The sequence below is a fragment of the Coregonus clupeaformis genome, chromosome 26, assembly GCF_020615455.1.
Source record: "Coregonus clupeaformis isolate EN_2021a chromosome 26, ASM2061545v1, whole genome shotgun sequence".
Classification (NCBI taxonomy): domain Eukaryota; kingdom Metazoa; phylum Chordata; class Actinopteri; order Salmoniformes; family Salmonidae; genus Coregonus; species Coregonus clupeaformis.
In genome coordinates, this window is record NC_059217.1 from 11,744,729 (window position 1) to 11,764,485 (window position 19,757).

Genomic DNA, 19,757 nt, shown 5'->3' on the forward strand with positions numbered 1-19,757 from the left:
GGAAGCGATTGTATCCATAGCTGTAAAAGTCATACTTAATTGGTTTTGGCAGAGTCAATAGCTTGCTGTTAGTAAATATCATCAGTTGAAGCTCAGAATGTCTTTATCCTTATCTCAGAGGTCTGTAACGGGGGAGTGTGTGATTAACCAGTGATTTAAGCAGCTGCTTCCAGTAAAAAGGATGTTTGACATGTTGATTGCCCTTTGGAGTTGTGTCATTTCATCTTTCTCAGTTCAGAAGTTATTTGGCCTTGGGAAAACTGGCACGGCACAAAGAATGGGTTTATTATAACTTTTGATGTAGAGTTCTCATTACCGTCTTCATACTAAATTAGCCCATGTACTGTACATGTAGTTATACCGTGATGCTGTGCAGACCTACCATAAATTCCAAAAGGTTGATATTTGTTAGAAAGAGAGAAAAAATAAGCATTTATTGGATTCTCTTTAACATTCTATCTCTTGTCCACTCTCGTCAGCAGCATTCCGCTCAAAATGGCCAACCAGAACAAATGCTACCACGATGAGATCATGAGCTTCTTTTACAACAACAGCAACCAGGCCAAAGACGACTGGAACTCAACACAGCTCATTCTGGTCCAAGTCGTAGGCTCCCTCTTCTGCTGCTTCATCCTGATGTCCAATGCCATGGTCATCGCCTCCGTCATCATCAACAAGAGGTTGCACTACCCATTCTACTATCTCCTCTCCAACCTGGCCGCTTCGGACTTCCTTGCTGGGATAGCTTACGTGTACCTCATGTTCAATACTGGCCAGGTGTCCAGGAAGTTAACTGTGAGGGGCTATTTCATTCGTCAAGGGCTTCTGGACACCAGTCTCTCGGCCTCTCTGGCGAACTTACTAGTCATCGCCCTGGAGCGTTACATCTCTGTGATGAACTGGAAGGTCCACAGCAACCTGACCAAGCGGCGGGTGACCCTTCTCATCATGCTGGTGTGGGCTATTTCCATCTTCATGGGTGCCGTGCCCAGCCTAGGCTGGAACTGCATCTGCAACCTTCAGGGCTGCTCCCAGCTGGCGCCCATCTTCAGCCGGAGCTACCTAATCTTCTGGTCTGTGTCTAACCTGGTGGTGTTCCTGGTCATGGTGTCCATCTACCTGCGGATTTACACCTACGTCAAGAGGAAGACGGCGGTGCTCAGCCCGCACACCAGCGGCTCCATTAACCACAAGCAGATGCCCATCAAACTCATCAAGACGGTCATGACCGTGTTAGGTAGGCTTGGGGCCATGGGATAACTCTATTGCATTTTTTATTTTTATTGTTTCAATATAGTCCTTGATTGGACACATCAGAAATTCTCGGTTGGGAAATGTAGCACTTCCTAAGGACTGAGTAGCACTACTACTCTGTGCTCTTAATATGTAGCAGAACGTTATATTTTTTAATTGGTCCATAAAGGACTTTCCTCAAACGCAATTAGAAACACTCGCAAGCTTATCCCAAAGTCAATTTAGCTGGTTGAGTGTGGAGATAGGAAGGGAAAGCATTGTTGCTGACCACAGTGGATTGTAATCTTATTACCCAGATAGGGGGAAAAAATCCTGATGAAGTAAATTCAAATCAGCTTTGAGCACAATGTTATGGTCAAGGCCATTGAAAAAACATAATGTCAATATGTCCCACAAAGTGAACTAATTTGACTGATATTGACATATTTTGAGTAATCTTTGTTTGACAAGGGAGTTGGTGTACAAAGTGGACGGTTGTACCATAGACCTCATAAAGATAAAGGACTTTGCTGTGCAATTGTGTGTTTTCAACTTGGCCTGTAATTACTCAGCATTTTATTCAGCACAGAAGGAAATTATTTGCTCTGATCTGTCTCTGCTAAATAACATGGTTCTCCACTTATTAGTATCAGTCATCTACTGTATGCGCATGTGGCCTAAATCACAAAAAAATAAAAAAAAATAAACAAACACAATTTTGATCTGCCCTCTTGGCCAGGTCTTCCTTGTAAAATAGGTCTTAAATAAAGGTTATATAAAAAATAAATAAACTGTTCGCTGATCAGTCTACAAGGGCTTGTTTTCAACGTGTGTGAATGGCAAACATATGGGCAATTAATTGTTAATGGTATTACGCTTTTTTTTCCCTTTAAAATGTATGCCAAACAAAAAACATTGATTCCAAAGTTTAACAAACCATACAACTCTATACATAAGGACTACTTGTAACAATTTCTACTGAACATTTTTACAAAAACTAATTTAGTGGAATAACTGTGCAGATGCAAACTTTGGTAATGGAATTACGGTAAAATCTCCCTCCAGTTTTTATGCGACCACATTTTCCCATATTTTTTTTATTTTTATATCTGCTTAAGATTGAAAGATGTCTGCAGAAAGAATGGGGTGTCAGCTATGACACTTATGATATGACACCTTAAGTTTGAAAATATCTCTTATGGTTATTGACCTACAGTAAGTGAAGTAGATTTACATCCGGTAACGGAATTACTGTATCAGAATTACATAATGGGTCCCTGATCTGCACTATACAGAAATGCATAATTATGGATATGAATGTCATTCTCCTCATGTTTCACAAGTTTGGACATCACAACGCAGCACAGCAGAGCACAGTAGAGTAGAGTATCAATCAGTGTAGATGTGTAGATCAGTGTAGATGAAGGGGAGGAGCCATGTTGAAGGATGTTTAAGCCTAGAGACAATTGAGACATGGATTGTGTATGTGTGCCATTCAGAGGGTGAATGGGCAAGACAAAATATTGAATTGCCTTTGAACGGGGTATGGTAGAAGGTTTGTGTCAAGAACACAACGCTGCTGGGTTTTTCACACTCAAAAGTTTCCTGTATGTATCAACAATGGTCCACCACCCAAAGAACATCCAGCCATAACTGTGGAAAGCATTGGAGTCAACATGGGCCAGCATCCCTGTGGAACGCTTTCGACACCTTGTAGAGTTCATGCCCCAACAAATTGAGGCTGGTCTGAGGGCAAAAGGGAAGGTGTTCCTAATTTTAGATTTAAAGTGTATGTGATTGTATACAAATCCAGAAAAGTCTTGGGCGGGCCGCCTAAGTGTTTTTTTTCGGGCCACCTATGTCCCCAAAAAGTATTTTAAAAATAATCATAATTGGGATGGAAAAACTTTTTCAGTGTAAACTTAAACAACTTAAACCAGACATAAAGTATGTAGAAAAGATAATGTACCTATATATTTTTAATAAGATCATCTTTGAGAACTAACAATCAATCAAATAAAAGCTAGAAAGTTGGAGAGAATCGAAAATTCAACAATGATATGTTCAGGAGTATTTTTGGCATGGCTTGGGGCCCCCATTGATTTTGTTATAATGTTTGAGTCACCCAGATATCATAAATTAGCTTTAAAATCCCACATTTCTCTCTCAGCCTAAAACTGCAACATTTTATATCTGCCACATGACGAAATGTGCAGAATTGTAGGTACAGTGGGGAAAAAAAGTATTTAGTCAGCCACCAATTGTGCAAGTTCTCCCACTTAAAAATATGAGAGAGGCCTGTAATTTTCATCATAGGTACACGTCAACTATGACAGACAAAATGAGAAAAAAAAATCCAGAAAATCACATTGTAGGATTTTTAATGAATTGATTTGCAAATTATGGTGGAAAATAAGTATTTGGTCAAAAACAAAAGTTTCTCAATACTTTGTTATATACCCTTTGTTGGCAATGACACAGGTCAAACGTTTTCTGTAAGTCTTCACAAGGTTTTCACACACTGTTGCTGGTATTTTGGCCCATTTCTCCATGCAGATCTCCTCTAGAGCAGTGATGTTTTGGGGCTGTCGCTGGGCATCACGGACTTTCAACTCCCTCCAAAGATTTTCTATCGGGTTGAGATCTGGAGACTGGCTAGGCCACTCCAGGACCTTGAAATGCTTCTTACAAAGCCTCTCCTTCGTTGCCCGGGTGGTGTGTTTGGGATCATTGTCATGCTGAAAGACCCAGCCACGTTTCATCTTCAATGCCCTTGTTGATGGAAGGAGGTTTTCACTCAAAGTCTCACGATACATGGCCCATTAATTCTTTCCTTTACACGGATCAGTCGTCCTGGTCCCTTTGCAGAAAAACAGCCCCAAAGCATGATGTTTCCACCCCAATGCTTCACAGTAGGTATGGTGTTCTTTGGATGCAACTCAGCATTCTTTGTCCTCCGAACACGACGAGTTAAGTTTTTACCAAAAAGTTATATTTTGGTTTCATCTGACCATATGACATTCTCCCAATCCTCTTCTGGATCATCCAAATGCACTCTAGCAAACTTCAGACGGGCCTGGACATGTACTGGCTTAAGCATGGGGACACGTCTGGCACTGCAGGATTTGAGTCCCTGGCGGCGTAGTGTGTTACTGATGGTAGGCTTTGTTACTTTGGTCCCAGCTCTCTGCAGGTCATTCACAAGGTCCCCCCGTGTTGTTCTGGGATTTTTGCTCACTGTTCTTGTGATCATTTTGACCCCACGGGGTGAGATCTTGCGTGGAGGTCCAGATCGAGGGAGATTATCAGTGGTCTTGTATGTCTTCCATTTCCTAATAATTGCTCCCTTCAAACCAAGCTGCTTACCTATTGCAGATTCAGTCTTCCCAGCCTAGTGCAGGTTTTCAATTTTGTTTCTGGTGTCCTTTGACAGCTCTTTGGTCTTGGCCATAGTGGAGTTTGGAGTGTGACTGTTTGAGGTTGTGGACAGGTGTCTTTTATACTGATAACAAGTTCAAACAGGTGCCATTAATACAGGTAACGAGTGGAGGACAGAGGAGCCTCTTAAAGAAGAAGTTACAGGTCTGTAAGAGCCAGAAATCTTCCTTGTTTGTAGGTGACCAAATAATTATTTTCCACCATAATTTGCAAATAAATTCATAAAAAATCCTACAATGTGATTTTCTGGAGAAAATATTCTAAATTTGTCTGTCATTGTTGACGTGTACCTATGATGAAATTTACAGGCCTCGCTCATCTCTTTAAGTGGGAGAACTTGCACAATTGGTGGCTGACAAAATACTTTTTTCCCCCACTGTAATTAGCTTTAAAACATCACAATTATGTCACTGCAGCCAACAAGAGGGCTCTTAAAATGTTCAGTTTGCGACCGCACCATTGGCCATGCCGATGGCCACGTCCACCACCTAAGCCCCATTTTGATCCAGAAAAACCCTGCAAATGAGTATGCACACATCCCAGATAAGGTCATGCGGGCCACTGCTGGTAGGTGTGTTGCAACAGACAATACTCAAGAGAACGCCCACCCTCTCCTTAGCATGGCTCCTCAGGACAGGTCAGACAAGTTTGATTGTTATCAGCTCAGCCAGTAGGTGCTGCTGAATTCCCTAAACCTTTTGTTTATATCAATTTTATGATGTGCCAGATAGCAAACATAGAGCTGTAAATATGCTAGAATTAGTGCTTTCTTTTGTTATGTCCCCCTGCCAGATAGACAAAGAACAAAGTAGACTATCTGCACTCTGGTCACCTCGCAGATTGGCACGGAGGAGGCTGCCTCGCTCTCGTACAGAGTGTCTTCAAGACTGCTCTGTGTAATTATCTCTTACACAAGGACACACACACACACACACACTGGTTAGGCTGCCAGGCATCTCGGCCGAACCTCCCGAGACTGCACGGTATGTGGCTTCCTCAGAAGAACCCTCAAAATAACCCATACTTTGAGGGGGTTTTCAGGCAGCGTGCAATTGCTTTCAGATGCAATTGTCCCATTTCACACCACTTGACTTTATCCACATTTTGTTTTGTTACAGCCTGAATTTAAAAATGGATTAAATTGAGATTGTTTATCACTGGCCTACACACAATACTCCATAATTGTCACGATCGTCTAATGAGGGAGACCAAGGCGCAGCGTTGCGAGTGAACATATTCTATTTATTTAAATGCTCACACGAACAAAACAATAAACAACGAATGCGTGACGTCTATGGTTCAACACGAACACACACGAACAAAATCCCACAACCCGAAAGAAAAACAGACAGATTAAATATGGCTCCCAATCAGAGACAACCAGCCGACAGCTGACACTCGTTGCCTCTGATTGGGAGTCACACCGGCAAACATAGAAAATAGACAACCTAGAACACCCACCAAAGAAACGGAAAACATAGAATGAACACACCCTGGCTCAACATAATGAGTCCCCGAGCCAGGGTGTGACAGTACCCCCCCCTAAAGGCGCGGACTGCGACCGCGCCTAAATAAGAGCAAAAACAGGGGAGGGCTGGGTGGGCATTCCTCCTCGGCGGCGGCTCCGGCTCCGGGCTTGACCCCCACTCCTTCTCGAACCCCCCAAAGTACCCCTGGTCTGGTCTGGCCCTGCTGGCCGGAGCTGGACTGAACACTGGTGGAGCGGATTGCTCTAGCTCCGACGTGAAGCCTCTGACCGGTGCCGGACCAGCCACCGGTGGAACAGGCACGGGCCGTGCCGGACTGACGACGCACACCACTGGCTTGGTGTGGGGAGCAGGAGCGGGCCGAGCCGGGCCGTCGAAGCGCACTCCCGACCTGGTGCGGGGAACAGGCACGGGCCGTGCCGGACTGACGACGCACACCACAGACTTGGTGCGGAGAGCAGGAACGGGCCGGGCCGGGCTGGCGACGCGCACCACAGGTTTGGTGCGGGGAGCAGGAACGAGCCGGACAGGGCTGACGAGACGCACAACAGACTTGGTGCGGGGAGAAGGAACAGGCCGGGCCAGGCTGGCGACGCGCACCACAGACTCGATGCGGGAAGCAGGAACAGGCCGGGCCGGGCTGACGACACGCACCACAGGCTTGATGCGAGGAACAGGAACAGGCCGGACCGTACTGGGGACACACACCACTGGCCCTACGCAGGGATCAGGAATGGGCCGGACCGGACTGGTAACACACCCCAGTACCTCTTGCCGTGCCTCCACACTTTCCCTCTCCTCTGTGACCAGTGGCCCCCTTAACCTGGCGGCCTCCTCTTCACACCCGCTGGACCGCTCCATCGCGGCCTCCTGCTGCCCCGTCGTCCACGTCGTGAGCCCCCCCCTAAAAAATTTCTGGGGTTCTCTCCTCCCCGTGGACCAGGCCTCCCTAGCTCTCGCCAGACTCTCGATCCATTGCTTCATAGACCAGCCTCTCTCCTCTTCACTTAGCGTGGCCCAGCCGAAACTCCTACTCCCCTGATCCAAAGTCCTTCCTCTCTCCTCTTCACGCTGCTTGGTCTGGTTTAGGTGGGATTTTCTGTCACGATCGTCTAATGAGGGAGACCAAGGCGCAGCGTTGCGAGTGAACATATTCTATTTATTTAAATGCTCACACGAACAAAACAATAAACAACGAATGCGTGACGTCTATGGTTCAACACGAACACACACGAACAAAATCCCACAACCCGAAAGAAAAACAGACAGATTAAATATGGCTCCCAATCAGAGACAACCAGCCGACAGCTGACACTCGTTGCCTCTGATTGGGAGTCACACCGGCAAACATAGAAAATAGACAACCTAGAACACCCACCAAAGAAACGGAAAACATAGAATGAACACACCCTGGCTCAACATAATGAGTCCCCGAGCCAGGGTGTGACAATAATGTCAAAGTGGAATTTATGTTTTTCAGAATTGTTACAAATTAGTATTCAACTCCTTTGTTATGGCTCTCCTAAATAAGTTCAGGAGAAAAAAATTGCTTAACAAGTCACATAAGTGGTGGAAAAAGTGCCCAATTGTCATACTCGAGTAAAGATGTCTTAATAGAAAATGACTCAAGTAAAAGTCACCCAGTAAAATTCTACTTGAGTAAAAGTCTAAAGGTATTTGGTTTTAAATATATTTAAGTATCAAAAGTAAACGTAATTGCAAAAATATACTTAAGTATCGAATAAAAAATTATATATCATTTTAAATTGCTTATTTTAAGTAAACCAGACGGCACAATTTTCTTGTTATTATTATTATTTGGCTAGCCAGGGGCGCACTCCAACATAATTTACAAATGAAGCATTTGTGTTCAGTGAGTCTGCGAGATCAGAGGGAGTAGGGATGACCAGGGATGTTCTCTTGATAAGTGCATGAATTGGACAATTCTCCTGTCCTGCTAAGCATTCAAAATGTAACGTGTACTTTTGGGTGTCAGTGATAATGTATGGAGTAAAAAGTACAGTATTTTCTTTAGGAATGTAGTGAAGTAAAAGTAAAGGTTGTCAGAAATATAAATAGTAAAGTACAGATACCCCATAAAACAACTTAAGTAGTACTTTAAAGTGTTTTTACTGAAGTACTTTACACCACTGCATAATAAGTTGCATGGACTCACTCTGAGTGCAATAATAGTGTTTAACATGATTTTTGAATGACTACCTTATCTCTGTACCCCTCACAAACAATTATCTGTAATGTCCCTCAGTAGAGCAGTGAATCTACAGATTCAACCAGAAAGACCAGGGAGGTTTTCCAATTCCTCGCAAAGAAGGGCACCTATTGGTAGATGGGTAAAAATAAAAAAAGCAGACATTGAATATCCCTTTGAGCATGGTGAAGATATTAATTACCCTTTGAATGGTGTATCAATGTACCTAGTACACTACAAAGATACAGGCGTCCTTCTTAACTCAGTTACCGGAGAGGAAGGATACCGCTAAATGGTTTCACCATAAGGCCAATGGTGACTTTAAAACAGTTACAGAGTTTAACAGCTGTGATAGGAGAAAACGTAGAATGGATCAACAACATTGTAGTTGCTCCACAATACTAACCTAATTGACAGAGTTAAAAGAAGAAGCCTGTGCAGAATAAAAATATTCCAAAACATGCATCCTGTTTGCAACAAGGCACTAAAGTAATACTGCCAAAAATTTTGCAAACAAATAACTTTCTATCCTGAATAAAAAGTGTAATGTTTGGGGCAATACAATACTAAGTACCACTCTGTCACGACTTCCTCCGAGGCTGCCTCCTCTCCTTGTTCGGGCAGGCTTCGGCATTTGTCATCACCGACCTTCTAGCCACTGCCGCTCCTCATCTCATAATTCCATTTGTTTTGTCTTGTTTATTACACACACCTGGTTCATATCCCCTCATCAGTACCTGTATAAGTGTTCCCTCTGCCCCCATGTCTTTGTGTGTGATTCTTTATTGTGGAGGATAGAGTAGCTCGGTGGAGCTCCGTGTATTTTGTATCGCCGGGATATTTCCCTGTGTGCCTTGTATTTTCCAGTGCGCCTGTTTTGCGCGCTTGGGTGTTTTGACGCATTACTGCGTAACTTTGTGCTTCAGAATAAATCCTGTTATTTACGCTTCTGCGCCTGACTCCTTCCAAATCACCTCTTCACACACTCGCCATATTTTCAAGCATAGTGGTGGCTGCATCATGTTACGTGTATGCTTGTAATCATTAAGGACTGGGAAGTTTTTCAGGATAAAAAATAAACAGAATGGAGCTAAGCACAGGCAAAATCCTAGAGGAAAACCTGGTTGAGTCTGCTTTTCACCATACACTGGGAGATTAATTCACCTTTCAGCAGGACACAAGGCCAAATCTACACTGGAGTTGCTTACCAAGGAGACCAGACATTGAATTAAGAGTTGAAAACAGCAGGTCTGGGACAGGTCTGGGACAGGTTTTTCGTTTTTAGGGGTGCAACTGCATCTAGGGTATTGCGCAAGGTTAAATTGAGTTCCTCAGTTAAGTGGTTAACTGATTTTTGTCCTCTGACGTCCTTGGGTAGGCAGAAGGAGTCTGGAAGGGCATCAAGGAATTTTTGTGTTGTCTGAGAATTTATAGCACGACTTTTGATGCTCCTTGGTTGGGGTCTGAGCAGATTATTTGTTGCGATTGCAAACGTAATAAAATGGTGGTCCGATAGTCCAGGATTTTGTGGAAAAACATTAAGATCTACAACATTTATTCCATGGGACAAAACTAGGTCCAGAGTATGACTGTGGCAGTGAGTAGGTCCAGAGACATGTTGGACAAAACCCACTGAGTCGATGATGGCTCCGAAAGACTTTTGGAGTGGGTCTGTGGACTTCTCCATGTGAATATTTAAAATCACCAAAAATTAGAATATGATCTGCTATGACTACAAGGTCTGATAGGAATTCAGGAAACTCAGAGAGGAACGCTGTATATGGCCCAGGAGGCCTGTAAACAGTAGCTATAAAAAGTGATTGAGTAGGCTGCATAGATTTCATGACTAGAAGCTCAAAAGACGAAAAACGCCATTTTTTTTTTTGTAAATTGAAATTTGCTATCGTAAATGTTAGCAACACCTCCGCCTTTGCGGGATGCACGGGGAATATGGTCACTAGTGTAACCAGGAGGTGAGGCCTCATTTAACACAGCAAATTCATCAGGCTTAAGCCATGTTTCAGTCAGGCCAATCACATCAAGATTATGATCAGTGATTAGTTCATTGACTATGACTGCCTTTGAAGTGATGGATCTAACATTAAGTAACCCTATTTTGAGATGTGAGGTATCACGATCTCTTTCAATAATGGCAGGAATGGAGGAGGTCTTTATCCTAATAAGATTGCTAAGGTGAACACCGCCATGTTTAGTTTTGCCCAACCTAGGTCGAGGCACAGACACAGTCTCAATGGGTATGGCTGAGCTGACTACACTGACTGTGCTATTGGCAGACTCCACTAAGCTGGCAGGTTGGCTAACAGCCTGCTGCCTGGCCTGCACCCTATTTCACTGTGGGGCTAGAGGAGTTAGAGCCCTATCTATGTTGGTAGATAAGATGAGAGCACCCCTCCAGCTAGGATGGAGTCCGTCCCTCATCAGCAGGTCAGGCTTGGTCCTGTTTGTGGGTGAGTCCCAGAAAGAGGGCCAATTATCTACAAATTCTATCTTTTGGGAGGGGCAGAAAACAGTTTTCAACCAGCGATTGAGTGCTGAGACTCTGCTGTAGAGCTCGTCACTCCCCTAACTGGGAGGGGGCCAGAGACAATTACTCGATGCCGACACATCTTTCTAGCTGATTTACACGCTGAAGCTATGTTGCACTTGGTGACCTCTGACTGTTTCATCCTAACATCGTTGGTGCCGACGTGGATAACAATATCTCTATACTCTCTACACTCGCCAGTTTTAGCTTTAGCCAGCACCATCTTTAGATTAGCCTTAACGTCGGTAGCCCTGCCCCCTGGTAAACAGTGTATGATCGCTGGGTGATTCGTTTTAAGTCTAATACTGCGGGTAATGGAGTCGCCAATGACTAGGGTTTTCAATTTGTCAGAGCTAATGGTGGGAGCCTTCGGCGTCTCAAACCCCGTAACGGGAGGAGTAGAGACAAGAGAAGACTCAGACTCAGACTCCGACTCGCTACATAATGGGGAAAACCGGTTGAAAGTTTCTGTCGGCTGAATGAGCGACACCGGTTGATCATTCCAACAGTATTTCCCTCCAGAAGCCATGAGAAAGTTGTCCGGCTGCGGGGACTGTGCGGGGGGATTTATACTAACGTTACTATCTGTACTTACTGGTGGCACAGACGCTGTTTCTTCCTTTCCTACACTGAAATTACCCTTGCCTAACGATTGCGTCTGAAGCTGGGCTTGTAGCACAGCTATTCTCGCCGTAAGGCGATCGTTCTCCTGTATATTATGAGTACAGCGACTGCATTTAGAAGACATCATGTTAATGTTACTACTTAGCTTCGGCTGTTGAAGATGTTGACGAACCATGTCCAGATAAAGCGTCCGGAGTGAAAAAGTTGAATGAGGGAAAAAAGTTGCGATGGAAAAAAGGAAAATAAAGTAAAGTTGGCAGCAAAAACGCACAGGAAAATGACTATGAACAAGGTATGACAGCAATTCATGCTTTGGTTTAGTTTCTTATTTTAGTTATGGGACCGATATTAGCATTTTTTCGCACATCCTTTTGTGCCAAAAATGCTAAAATGTTAGCATGTCGAAACTGATTGGGACCTGATTGTGCATGATGGTGGCTATTTAGGCAAACTGTGCATCAATTTACTCAACCCCTATGCTTTGATTCATCATCCTTGTATTTCTGTGGAAAGAAGGAGGGTGAACCTTCATTATAATGAAGGCATCTCAATGTAATATGTGGGACCATTTAAGAATTTCGACTGAAGCAAACAAAACTGCAGAGAAAAACCTCCTTGACGCATGCTGCTTCCATTGATGTATATATACTGATGTATAATATACTATATTTCAGTGCACATGTGCTACAAATATGCCCGCTTCACAACCCAGATGTTTTTATTTTACTTCAAAGATTAGAAAGGACAAACACACTTAAATGGGGAATATATTATAAAAACTGCCTGTGGAACCCCATTTGATTGGGTTTCACTGTAACATTTTGAGATTCTTTCAAGCCTCATTACAACCAAAAAGGGAAAGGAGCACCAAAGTCAGCCTTTTTCTTTCTGCCAGCTCCTTGTATTTTAGTTGGTGGCCTTGTATTATATGAGCGAAAGAAACCGTGTTTCATCTTCCATCCATCTCTTGTCCCTTGTGGGAAACACAATCATTATTTTTGCTCCTCTGAACTGAAGCAGGGTTCTGGAGAGGTATAGGCAGAACGGACAAGCTGCTACACGTGCCGTCCCCTCAGTCCCAGAAAAACTCCCTGAAATTCCTTCATCGTGCCGCAACACGCTCTGTGCAGTGGATGACTAGTCTAAATATTGTTTGGGATTTCAGGTCAAATGCAAATTGAGACAAACAATGAGTGCTGTCTCTGAGACACAAAGATGTATACACAGCAACCGTGAAAGATAAAATTTTCTTCCTTCTAGACAGTCTTTGGTCCGTTGGTTTTTCTCTAACTTGTACCTGCTTGCCTCAGACAGAATGTATTGGCAAGCCATCATCACTCAGGAAGCTCTTGCCTTTGTCTCCAGTGACAGCTACCTCCCAATTATCTCTCCTTCCTCCCAAATTGTGCACTTGTTCACTTCCCTTCACTGATTTGAAAGAAAATGACAGGTATAAGAAATATGGTGGAAACTCCCATTAGTCTGTGCCTATACCAATCTGTTTTTAATTTGTTTGATGTAGCGAATGAGTGCACACCTCAGCATGCTATGCCTCCTTGCCTCTATTCTAACTTGAATCAAGTGTTGAAGGAGATAATCACTCTCTGCACTCAAACTCAACAGCTACCTTCAGTATGATAAGCTGTTGATCAAGTCAAACCAATCAAAATTAATTGGTATACAGTGCATTCGGAAAGTATTCAGACCCCTTCCCTTTTTCCACATTTTGTGACGTTACAGCCTCATTCAAAAATGTATAACATATCATTTTTTCCTCATCAATCTACACACAATACCCCACAATGACGAAGCGATGTGTAAAAAATAATTAAAAACATAGCTTAATTACATAAGTATTCATACCCTTTGCTATGAGAATCAAAATTGAGCTCAGGTGCATCCTGTTTCCATTGATCATCCTTGAGATGTTTCTACAACTTGATTGGAGTGCACCTGTGGTACATTCAATTGATTGGACAAGATTTGGAAAGGCACACACCTGCCTATATACAGTCTCACGGTTGACAGTGCATGTCAGAGCAAAAACCAAGCCATGAGGTTGAAGGAATTATCCGTAGAGCTCCGAGAAAGGATTGTGTCGAGGCACAGATCTGGGGAAGGGTACCAAAAAATGTCTGCAGCGTTGAATGTCCCCAAGAACACAGTGGCCTCCATCATTCTTAAATGGAAGAAGTTTGGAACCACCAAGACTCTTCCTAGAGCTAGCCGCCCAGCCAAACTGAGAAGGGCCTTGGTCAGGGAGGTGACCAAGAACCCGATAGTCTCTCTGACAGAACTCCAGAGTTCCTCTGTGGAGATGGTTGTCCTTCTGGAAGGTTCTCCCATCTCTGCAGCACTCCACCAATCAGGCCTTTATGGTAGATTGCCCAGACAGAAGCCATTCCTCAGTAAAAGGCACATGACAGCTCGCTTGGAGTTTGCCAAAAGGCACCTAAAGGACTCTCAGACCATTTTATTTTATTTTTATTTAACTAGGCAAGTCAGTTAAGAACAAATTCATATTTACAATGACGGCCTACACCAGCCAAACCCAGACGACGTTGGGCCAATTGTGCACCGCCCTATGGGACTTCCAATCACGGCAGGTTGTGATACAGCCTGGAATTGAACCAGGGGGTCTGTAGTGATGCCTCAAGCACTGAGATGCAGTGCCTTAGACCAATGCGCCACTCGGGAGCATGAGAAACAAGAATCTCTGGTCTGATGAAATCAATATTGAACTCTTTGGTCTGAATGCCAAGCGTCACCTCTGGAGGAAACCTGGCACCATCCCTACGGTGAAGCATGGTGGTGGCAACATCATGCTGTGGGGATGTTTTTCAGCAGCAGGTACAGAAAGATCCTTGATGAAAACCTGCTCCAGAGCACTCAGGACCTCAGAATGGAGCAAAGGTTCACCTTCCAACAGGACAATGACCCTAAGCACATAGCCAAGACAACACAGGAGTGGCTTCAGGACAAGTCTCTGAATGTCCTTGAGTGGCCCAGCCAGAACCCAGACTTGAACCCGATCTAACATCTCTAGAGAGACCTGCAAATAGCTGTGCAGCGACTCTCCCCATCCAACCTGACTGAACTTGGGAGGATCTGCAGAGAGGAATGGGAGAAACTACCCAAATACAGGTGTGCCAAGCTTGTAGCGTCATACTCAAGAAGAATCAAGGCTGTAATCGCTGCCAAAGGTGCTTCAACAAAGTACTGAGTAAAGTGTCTGAATACTTATGTAAATGTGACATTTCAGTTTTAAAAATTTCTAAACTGTTTTTGCTTTGTCATTATGGGGTATTGTGTGTAGATTGATGAGGGTGTAACCTAAGAAAATGTGGAAAAAGTCAAGGGGTCTGAATACTTTCCGAATGCACTGTAGCTCCTGTTTACAATGTTAATTTATCACAGAACGATTATGTTTCAGTTGTAGCTGAGACTGAGAATGTTTTCTCAGTCATTTGACCTGTTGAAATAAAATCAATAAATCTTGAATATTAGAGACATCTCTAATACATCCAATCTGTAATAACATTGGAGATATCTCCTAATGCAGTGTTTCTAGTGATCTCATCTCTAATGATGTTAGAGATACAGTATCTCCAATATCGCTAATAATCTCTATATGCGGTATATAATGATCTAATCTCATCTCATATTGGAGATAGCTCTAATATTTGTAATAATATAATGTCTCTAATAATCTCTAATATTGTGTCTTTCTGTTGTAGGGGTGTTTGTGATCTGCTGGACGCCGGGCCTGGTGGTGCTGCTGCTCGACGGCCTCCAGTGCCAGCAGTGCAAGGTGATGCTATTCAAGCGCTGGCTACTCCTGTTGGCCGTGCTCAACTCGGTCATGAACCCCATCATTTACTCCTACAATGACAAGGAGATGTGGACCACGTTCAAAAACCTGCTGCGCTGCATGGGCAGTTGCACCCGTCGCCAGCGCTCATCCAAGGCCAACGCCCGGCCACTCAGCTCCGGCCAGGAAGCGGGCACCACGCCGCAGACCTCTGGGGAGAAGGACACCACCAAGGGGTCATATGCACAGGGGAGATTTAAAACCTGAACCATGACCTGAGGCAAGCATGGCCATTGTGAGGGCACCTCTACAAGTGGATGTAGAGAGACATATAAAGACACAGATGGGTCTTCTATGGTCCAATGTTGTCTTCAGGGTAGCTTAAAGGGCCACTTGAACTGGATCTGGCCTCAGTGGAGGATTCCTAGAGGTGTGAAGGGCTATCGCTACCTTGCAATGCTAGAAGAACCACAAAATGGGATATTAGCCTGCAAACTGAGGGGGGACTACAGTAGATCCAAATGGCTACACTTTTTACCTCTTGAAAATAGTTACTAATGCCTTTTTCCACCATATAACTTTATTAAAAGTCTCATGGATGTTTTGATCAGGGTTGCACTTGATGTACTGTACTTGATGAAATTGCCTCATATTCCTAATGCATTATTGTTGTACTATACTGCCCTACAAAGGCAAAACGCAGTAACTACATAATTTTCTTTACTGCCAAATCTGACTTGAAAGTATTTTTCTGTCTAGACAGACAGCAATGTCTGATACTCTATGATATATTTTGATCAACTGGCTTGTTCTTGTGTCAGGAAACTAAATACCACATTAATCAGAGAATATACCTGGCCATTAAAACAGATCAAAGATGTTTGACCAAATTTGTAGTTAATGCGTTTTGCCTTTGCAGGGCAGTATAGTACTAGGCTTATTGGGGTTAGAGATTTTTTTAAGTGTCATAATTTTTTTTTAAGTGTCATTGTTCCTCGTTTTATTATATACACAGGAAATCATAAGCTACTATATTTGTCTGCTAACATACAAGTTGTTCCACCAATTAGGTGCCCTTTGACTGCTGTAACTTGAAGAAAAAATACTTTTAATATACTATCATAAAGAGCACATAATCAACTTAATAAAAAACACCTTTTCCCATCTCAAGAAGTTAAATAAAAAAATGACTACAGTAAGTGCCAAATAAAGTAACAGGGTTGACCGTAAAAGGGTTGACGATTTCATCTTAAATCAGCCATAAATCCCCTTGTGAAAGGGGGAATGGAAGATTGTTGTGTGCAAACAGGGAGGGGCAATTGAATGCAAGCTTCACCCAAAATTTGAAATTTGGACATGTTATGCTCAACCTGCTCAGTTTTCCACAAAAAAACACCAGAAAATGGCCAAAAATAGTAGAACCAGCTCACCTGCTTTAACACTATGATTTGAGTATTAGATGTACAATGTTTTCTTTCACCATATTAAAACGAGAGTTCAGTTCACTTAACAGAGTTGACCTTAAAGGGGCAATCTGCAATTAAAACAGCAACAAAGCGACCTCCCGCCACTGTTTCAGTAAAAAGCTGAGAGATGGGGCTGGAGAAATGTAACCACTCTCAAATTCATAGACAGAGCTATGGATAGAAGGACTGACCATGCATGATATCAAAATTATAGTATTAACTACTGTATGTTTTGAGGCTAAACAGTGTGTGTTTACATTTACTTTGTTTAAAAAACATTGGATTGAAACAAGCTTGCATTTGGGGTTCTGATGGGGTACAACAGTTGAACTCAGCTCATGAGGTATTTCTACATTGAGGGGCTGTTTCGCAGTGTCACAAGTGTAGAGAGGAGTAGGCAGAAGGCAGTCGCAGGATTAGAACTACTGAATTTATTAAAGCACCATACCTTAAAGCGGGATGAAACCCACAGTGCAAAATATAGCCTAGAACACACTGAAAAGGTGTGAGGTTAGTGGAGGAGTGACAGAGGGAGTTTTGTGCATATTGTGCCCAAGGCAGAAATGCACCCCTCCCCCGGCCGGTCCTGACAGTAATTACGAAGGTACTGTGATGTCACGAGAGGCTGTGTCCTGGAGGGACGTTACATCCCCCTGAGGTGGCTGCAAACCCAGACAGCTATGGCTCCATCTGCTGGTATGGTCGGGAACTCCAACCCTCTATGGCCAATCTTCCCACGCAGCTGAAACCAATCAGGAGCTGATGAGCTGGAGGTTTGTTGAAGGGAAGAGACACACTGGGGGTGAGTGTGTGGGTTGTGAAGAAACACAGTCTCCAACCTGGGCTCTCTGGAGGACAAGAGTGCTGCACGTCCACTTCCATGAGGAATATAAGGATTTGGAGATACTTACCTTTGGGAAATACTCACCTTTGGATATATGCACCTGTGGAAATACGTGTGGGATTTTGGAAGGACGTTTTGCTGGGTTGGCCACTAGCTGCAACGTGGAATACAGCACTACTTGAGCAATCCCGCTGAAAGCTGTGTAGCCTCTCGTGACATCACAGATGGTGGAGAATACAGGCAGAGAGAGAGAAGGAACTGAAAGCTGCTCAACAGAAGCTAAACTCTGCTAAAACCAAGGCTGATGCGTTCAGTAAGAAACTCAAGGAGAGACAACAGGAGGCTGAGTCCCTGGTCCTAGAGGTGGAGGAGTTGAAGAGAGAGCAGGCTGGCAAGCACCACGGCAATGCGGACGCCCTCTCCCGGCGTGATGCCTTCTTCGCTGCCTTTACCCCGACGAGGACGTCGGTCCCGAGGAGGGGGATGTGTGATGTCACGAGAGGCTGTGTCCTGGAGGGACGTTACATCCCCCTGAGGTGGCTGCAAACCCAGACAGCTATGGCTCCATCTGCTGGTATGGTCGGGAACTCCAACCCTCTATGGCCAATCTTCCCACGCAGCTGAAACCAATCAGGAGCTGATGAGCTGGAGGTTTGTTGAAGGGAAGAGACACACTGGGGGTGAGTGTGTGGGTTGTGAAGAAACACAGTCTCCAACCTGGGCTCTCTGGAGGACAAGAGTGCTGCACGTCCACTTCCATGAGGAATATAAGGATTTGGAGATACTTACCTTTGGGAAATACTCACCTTTGGATATATGCACCTGTGGAAATACGTGTGGGATTTTGGAAGGACGTTTTGCTGGGTTGGCCACTAGCTGCAACGTGGAATACAGCACTACTTGAGCAATCCCGCTGAAAGCTGTGTAGCCTCTCGTGACATCACAGTACCCAGCCAGTTCCTGATTTACCCTTTCCACCTGACCATTAGGTTGGGGACAGTACCCAGAGGTGAGGCTGACCGTGACCCCCAGTCATTCCATGAAGGCCTTCCAGAAATGGGAGGTGAACTGAGGTTAACGGTCAGACACAATGACCTCCGGGATCCCGTAGTGCCGGAAAACTTGAGAGAAGAGAGCCTCTGCGGTCTGCAGGGCCGTAGGGAGACCATGCAGAGGAATCAAATGACAGGCGGTGTGGCCCTCCGAGGGGGGAAGGTCTGTGACAAAGTTCACGGAGAGATGGGACCAGGGTTATTGTGGAACCAGGCCAAGGTGGGCCACCAGTACTTGGCGGAGAGACAGTCGATAGTATGGGCTATACCCGGGTGTGAGGGAAATGGGAATCATGGTCTGGCGCACCAGTCCTATTCCGAGGGGACAGTTGTCTGGGGCATGGACTGGAATAGGGGGTTGTGAAGGGACTAGAGGAATGTGTAATGATAAAGCCACTGACCGGTCTAGGAAATTACTTGCAGCACCTGAGTCCACTAGGGGCGGACTCAGAGGAGGACCAGGATAGTCAGGTAAGGTGACAGGGAGGAGGATGGGATGGGTGGACAGAGAGGAGCAAGGCACGTCCACGCCTACCTGGGAAGGTGCAGGAGCGCTCCTAGGCCTGTCGCTTCCTCGCCTGGTTCTCCTTCTGGAACAGGTGTTCCAGGGTTGGTCCGACTCCCAACAGTAGGAGCAGAGACCCTGTTGACGGCGGCATTGAGTTTCAACAGGAGGAAGGTGCGTCGTGCCCACCTCCATGGGCTCAGTCTCGCTAAGAGGTTCCTGGGAGAGACCCGAACCCCCGGGATGGGCGGCGACGGAGATTATCCAGGCGGATGGCCATGGCGATGAGCTGGTCCAGCGTGAGGTCCTCATCGTGACAGGCCAGCTCAGTCTGGACGTCCGCCTGTAGCCAGCTGCGGAAAACCTTCAACAGGGCCTGGTCGTTCCAGCCAGTGGACGCAGCCACCGTCCGGAAATCCAGAGCGTACTCCGACACTGTCTCGGGCCCTCTGTTGTGTTGTCGAAGACAGCACGGAAGAGTTGGGTGAAGCGCTCATAGGACTGCACTTCTGGACTGTCCCTCTCCCAGAAAGCGTGCGCCCA

At 44.8% G+C, this 19,757-nt stretch overlaps 1 protein-coding gene across 1 annotated transcript; it reads left to right on the forward strand.

Moving 5' to 3' along the window:
- The first annotated feature begins 489 nt into the window (after positions 1-489).
- Positions 490-16,438, forward strand: LOC121539922 (lysophosphatidic acid receptor 3-like). The gene is made up of 2 exons (XM_041848568.2): positions 490-1,237; positions 15,274-16,438. Exons 1-2 carry the CDS (start codon positions 496-498, stop codon positions 15,612-15,614), a joined length of 1,083 nt encoding a protein of 360 aa, XP_041704502.2. The 5' UTR covers positions 490-495; the 3' UTR covers positions 15,615-16,438.
- The last annotated feature ends 3,319 nt before the right edge of the window (positions 16,439-19,757 follow it).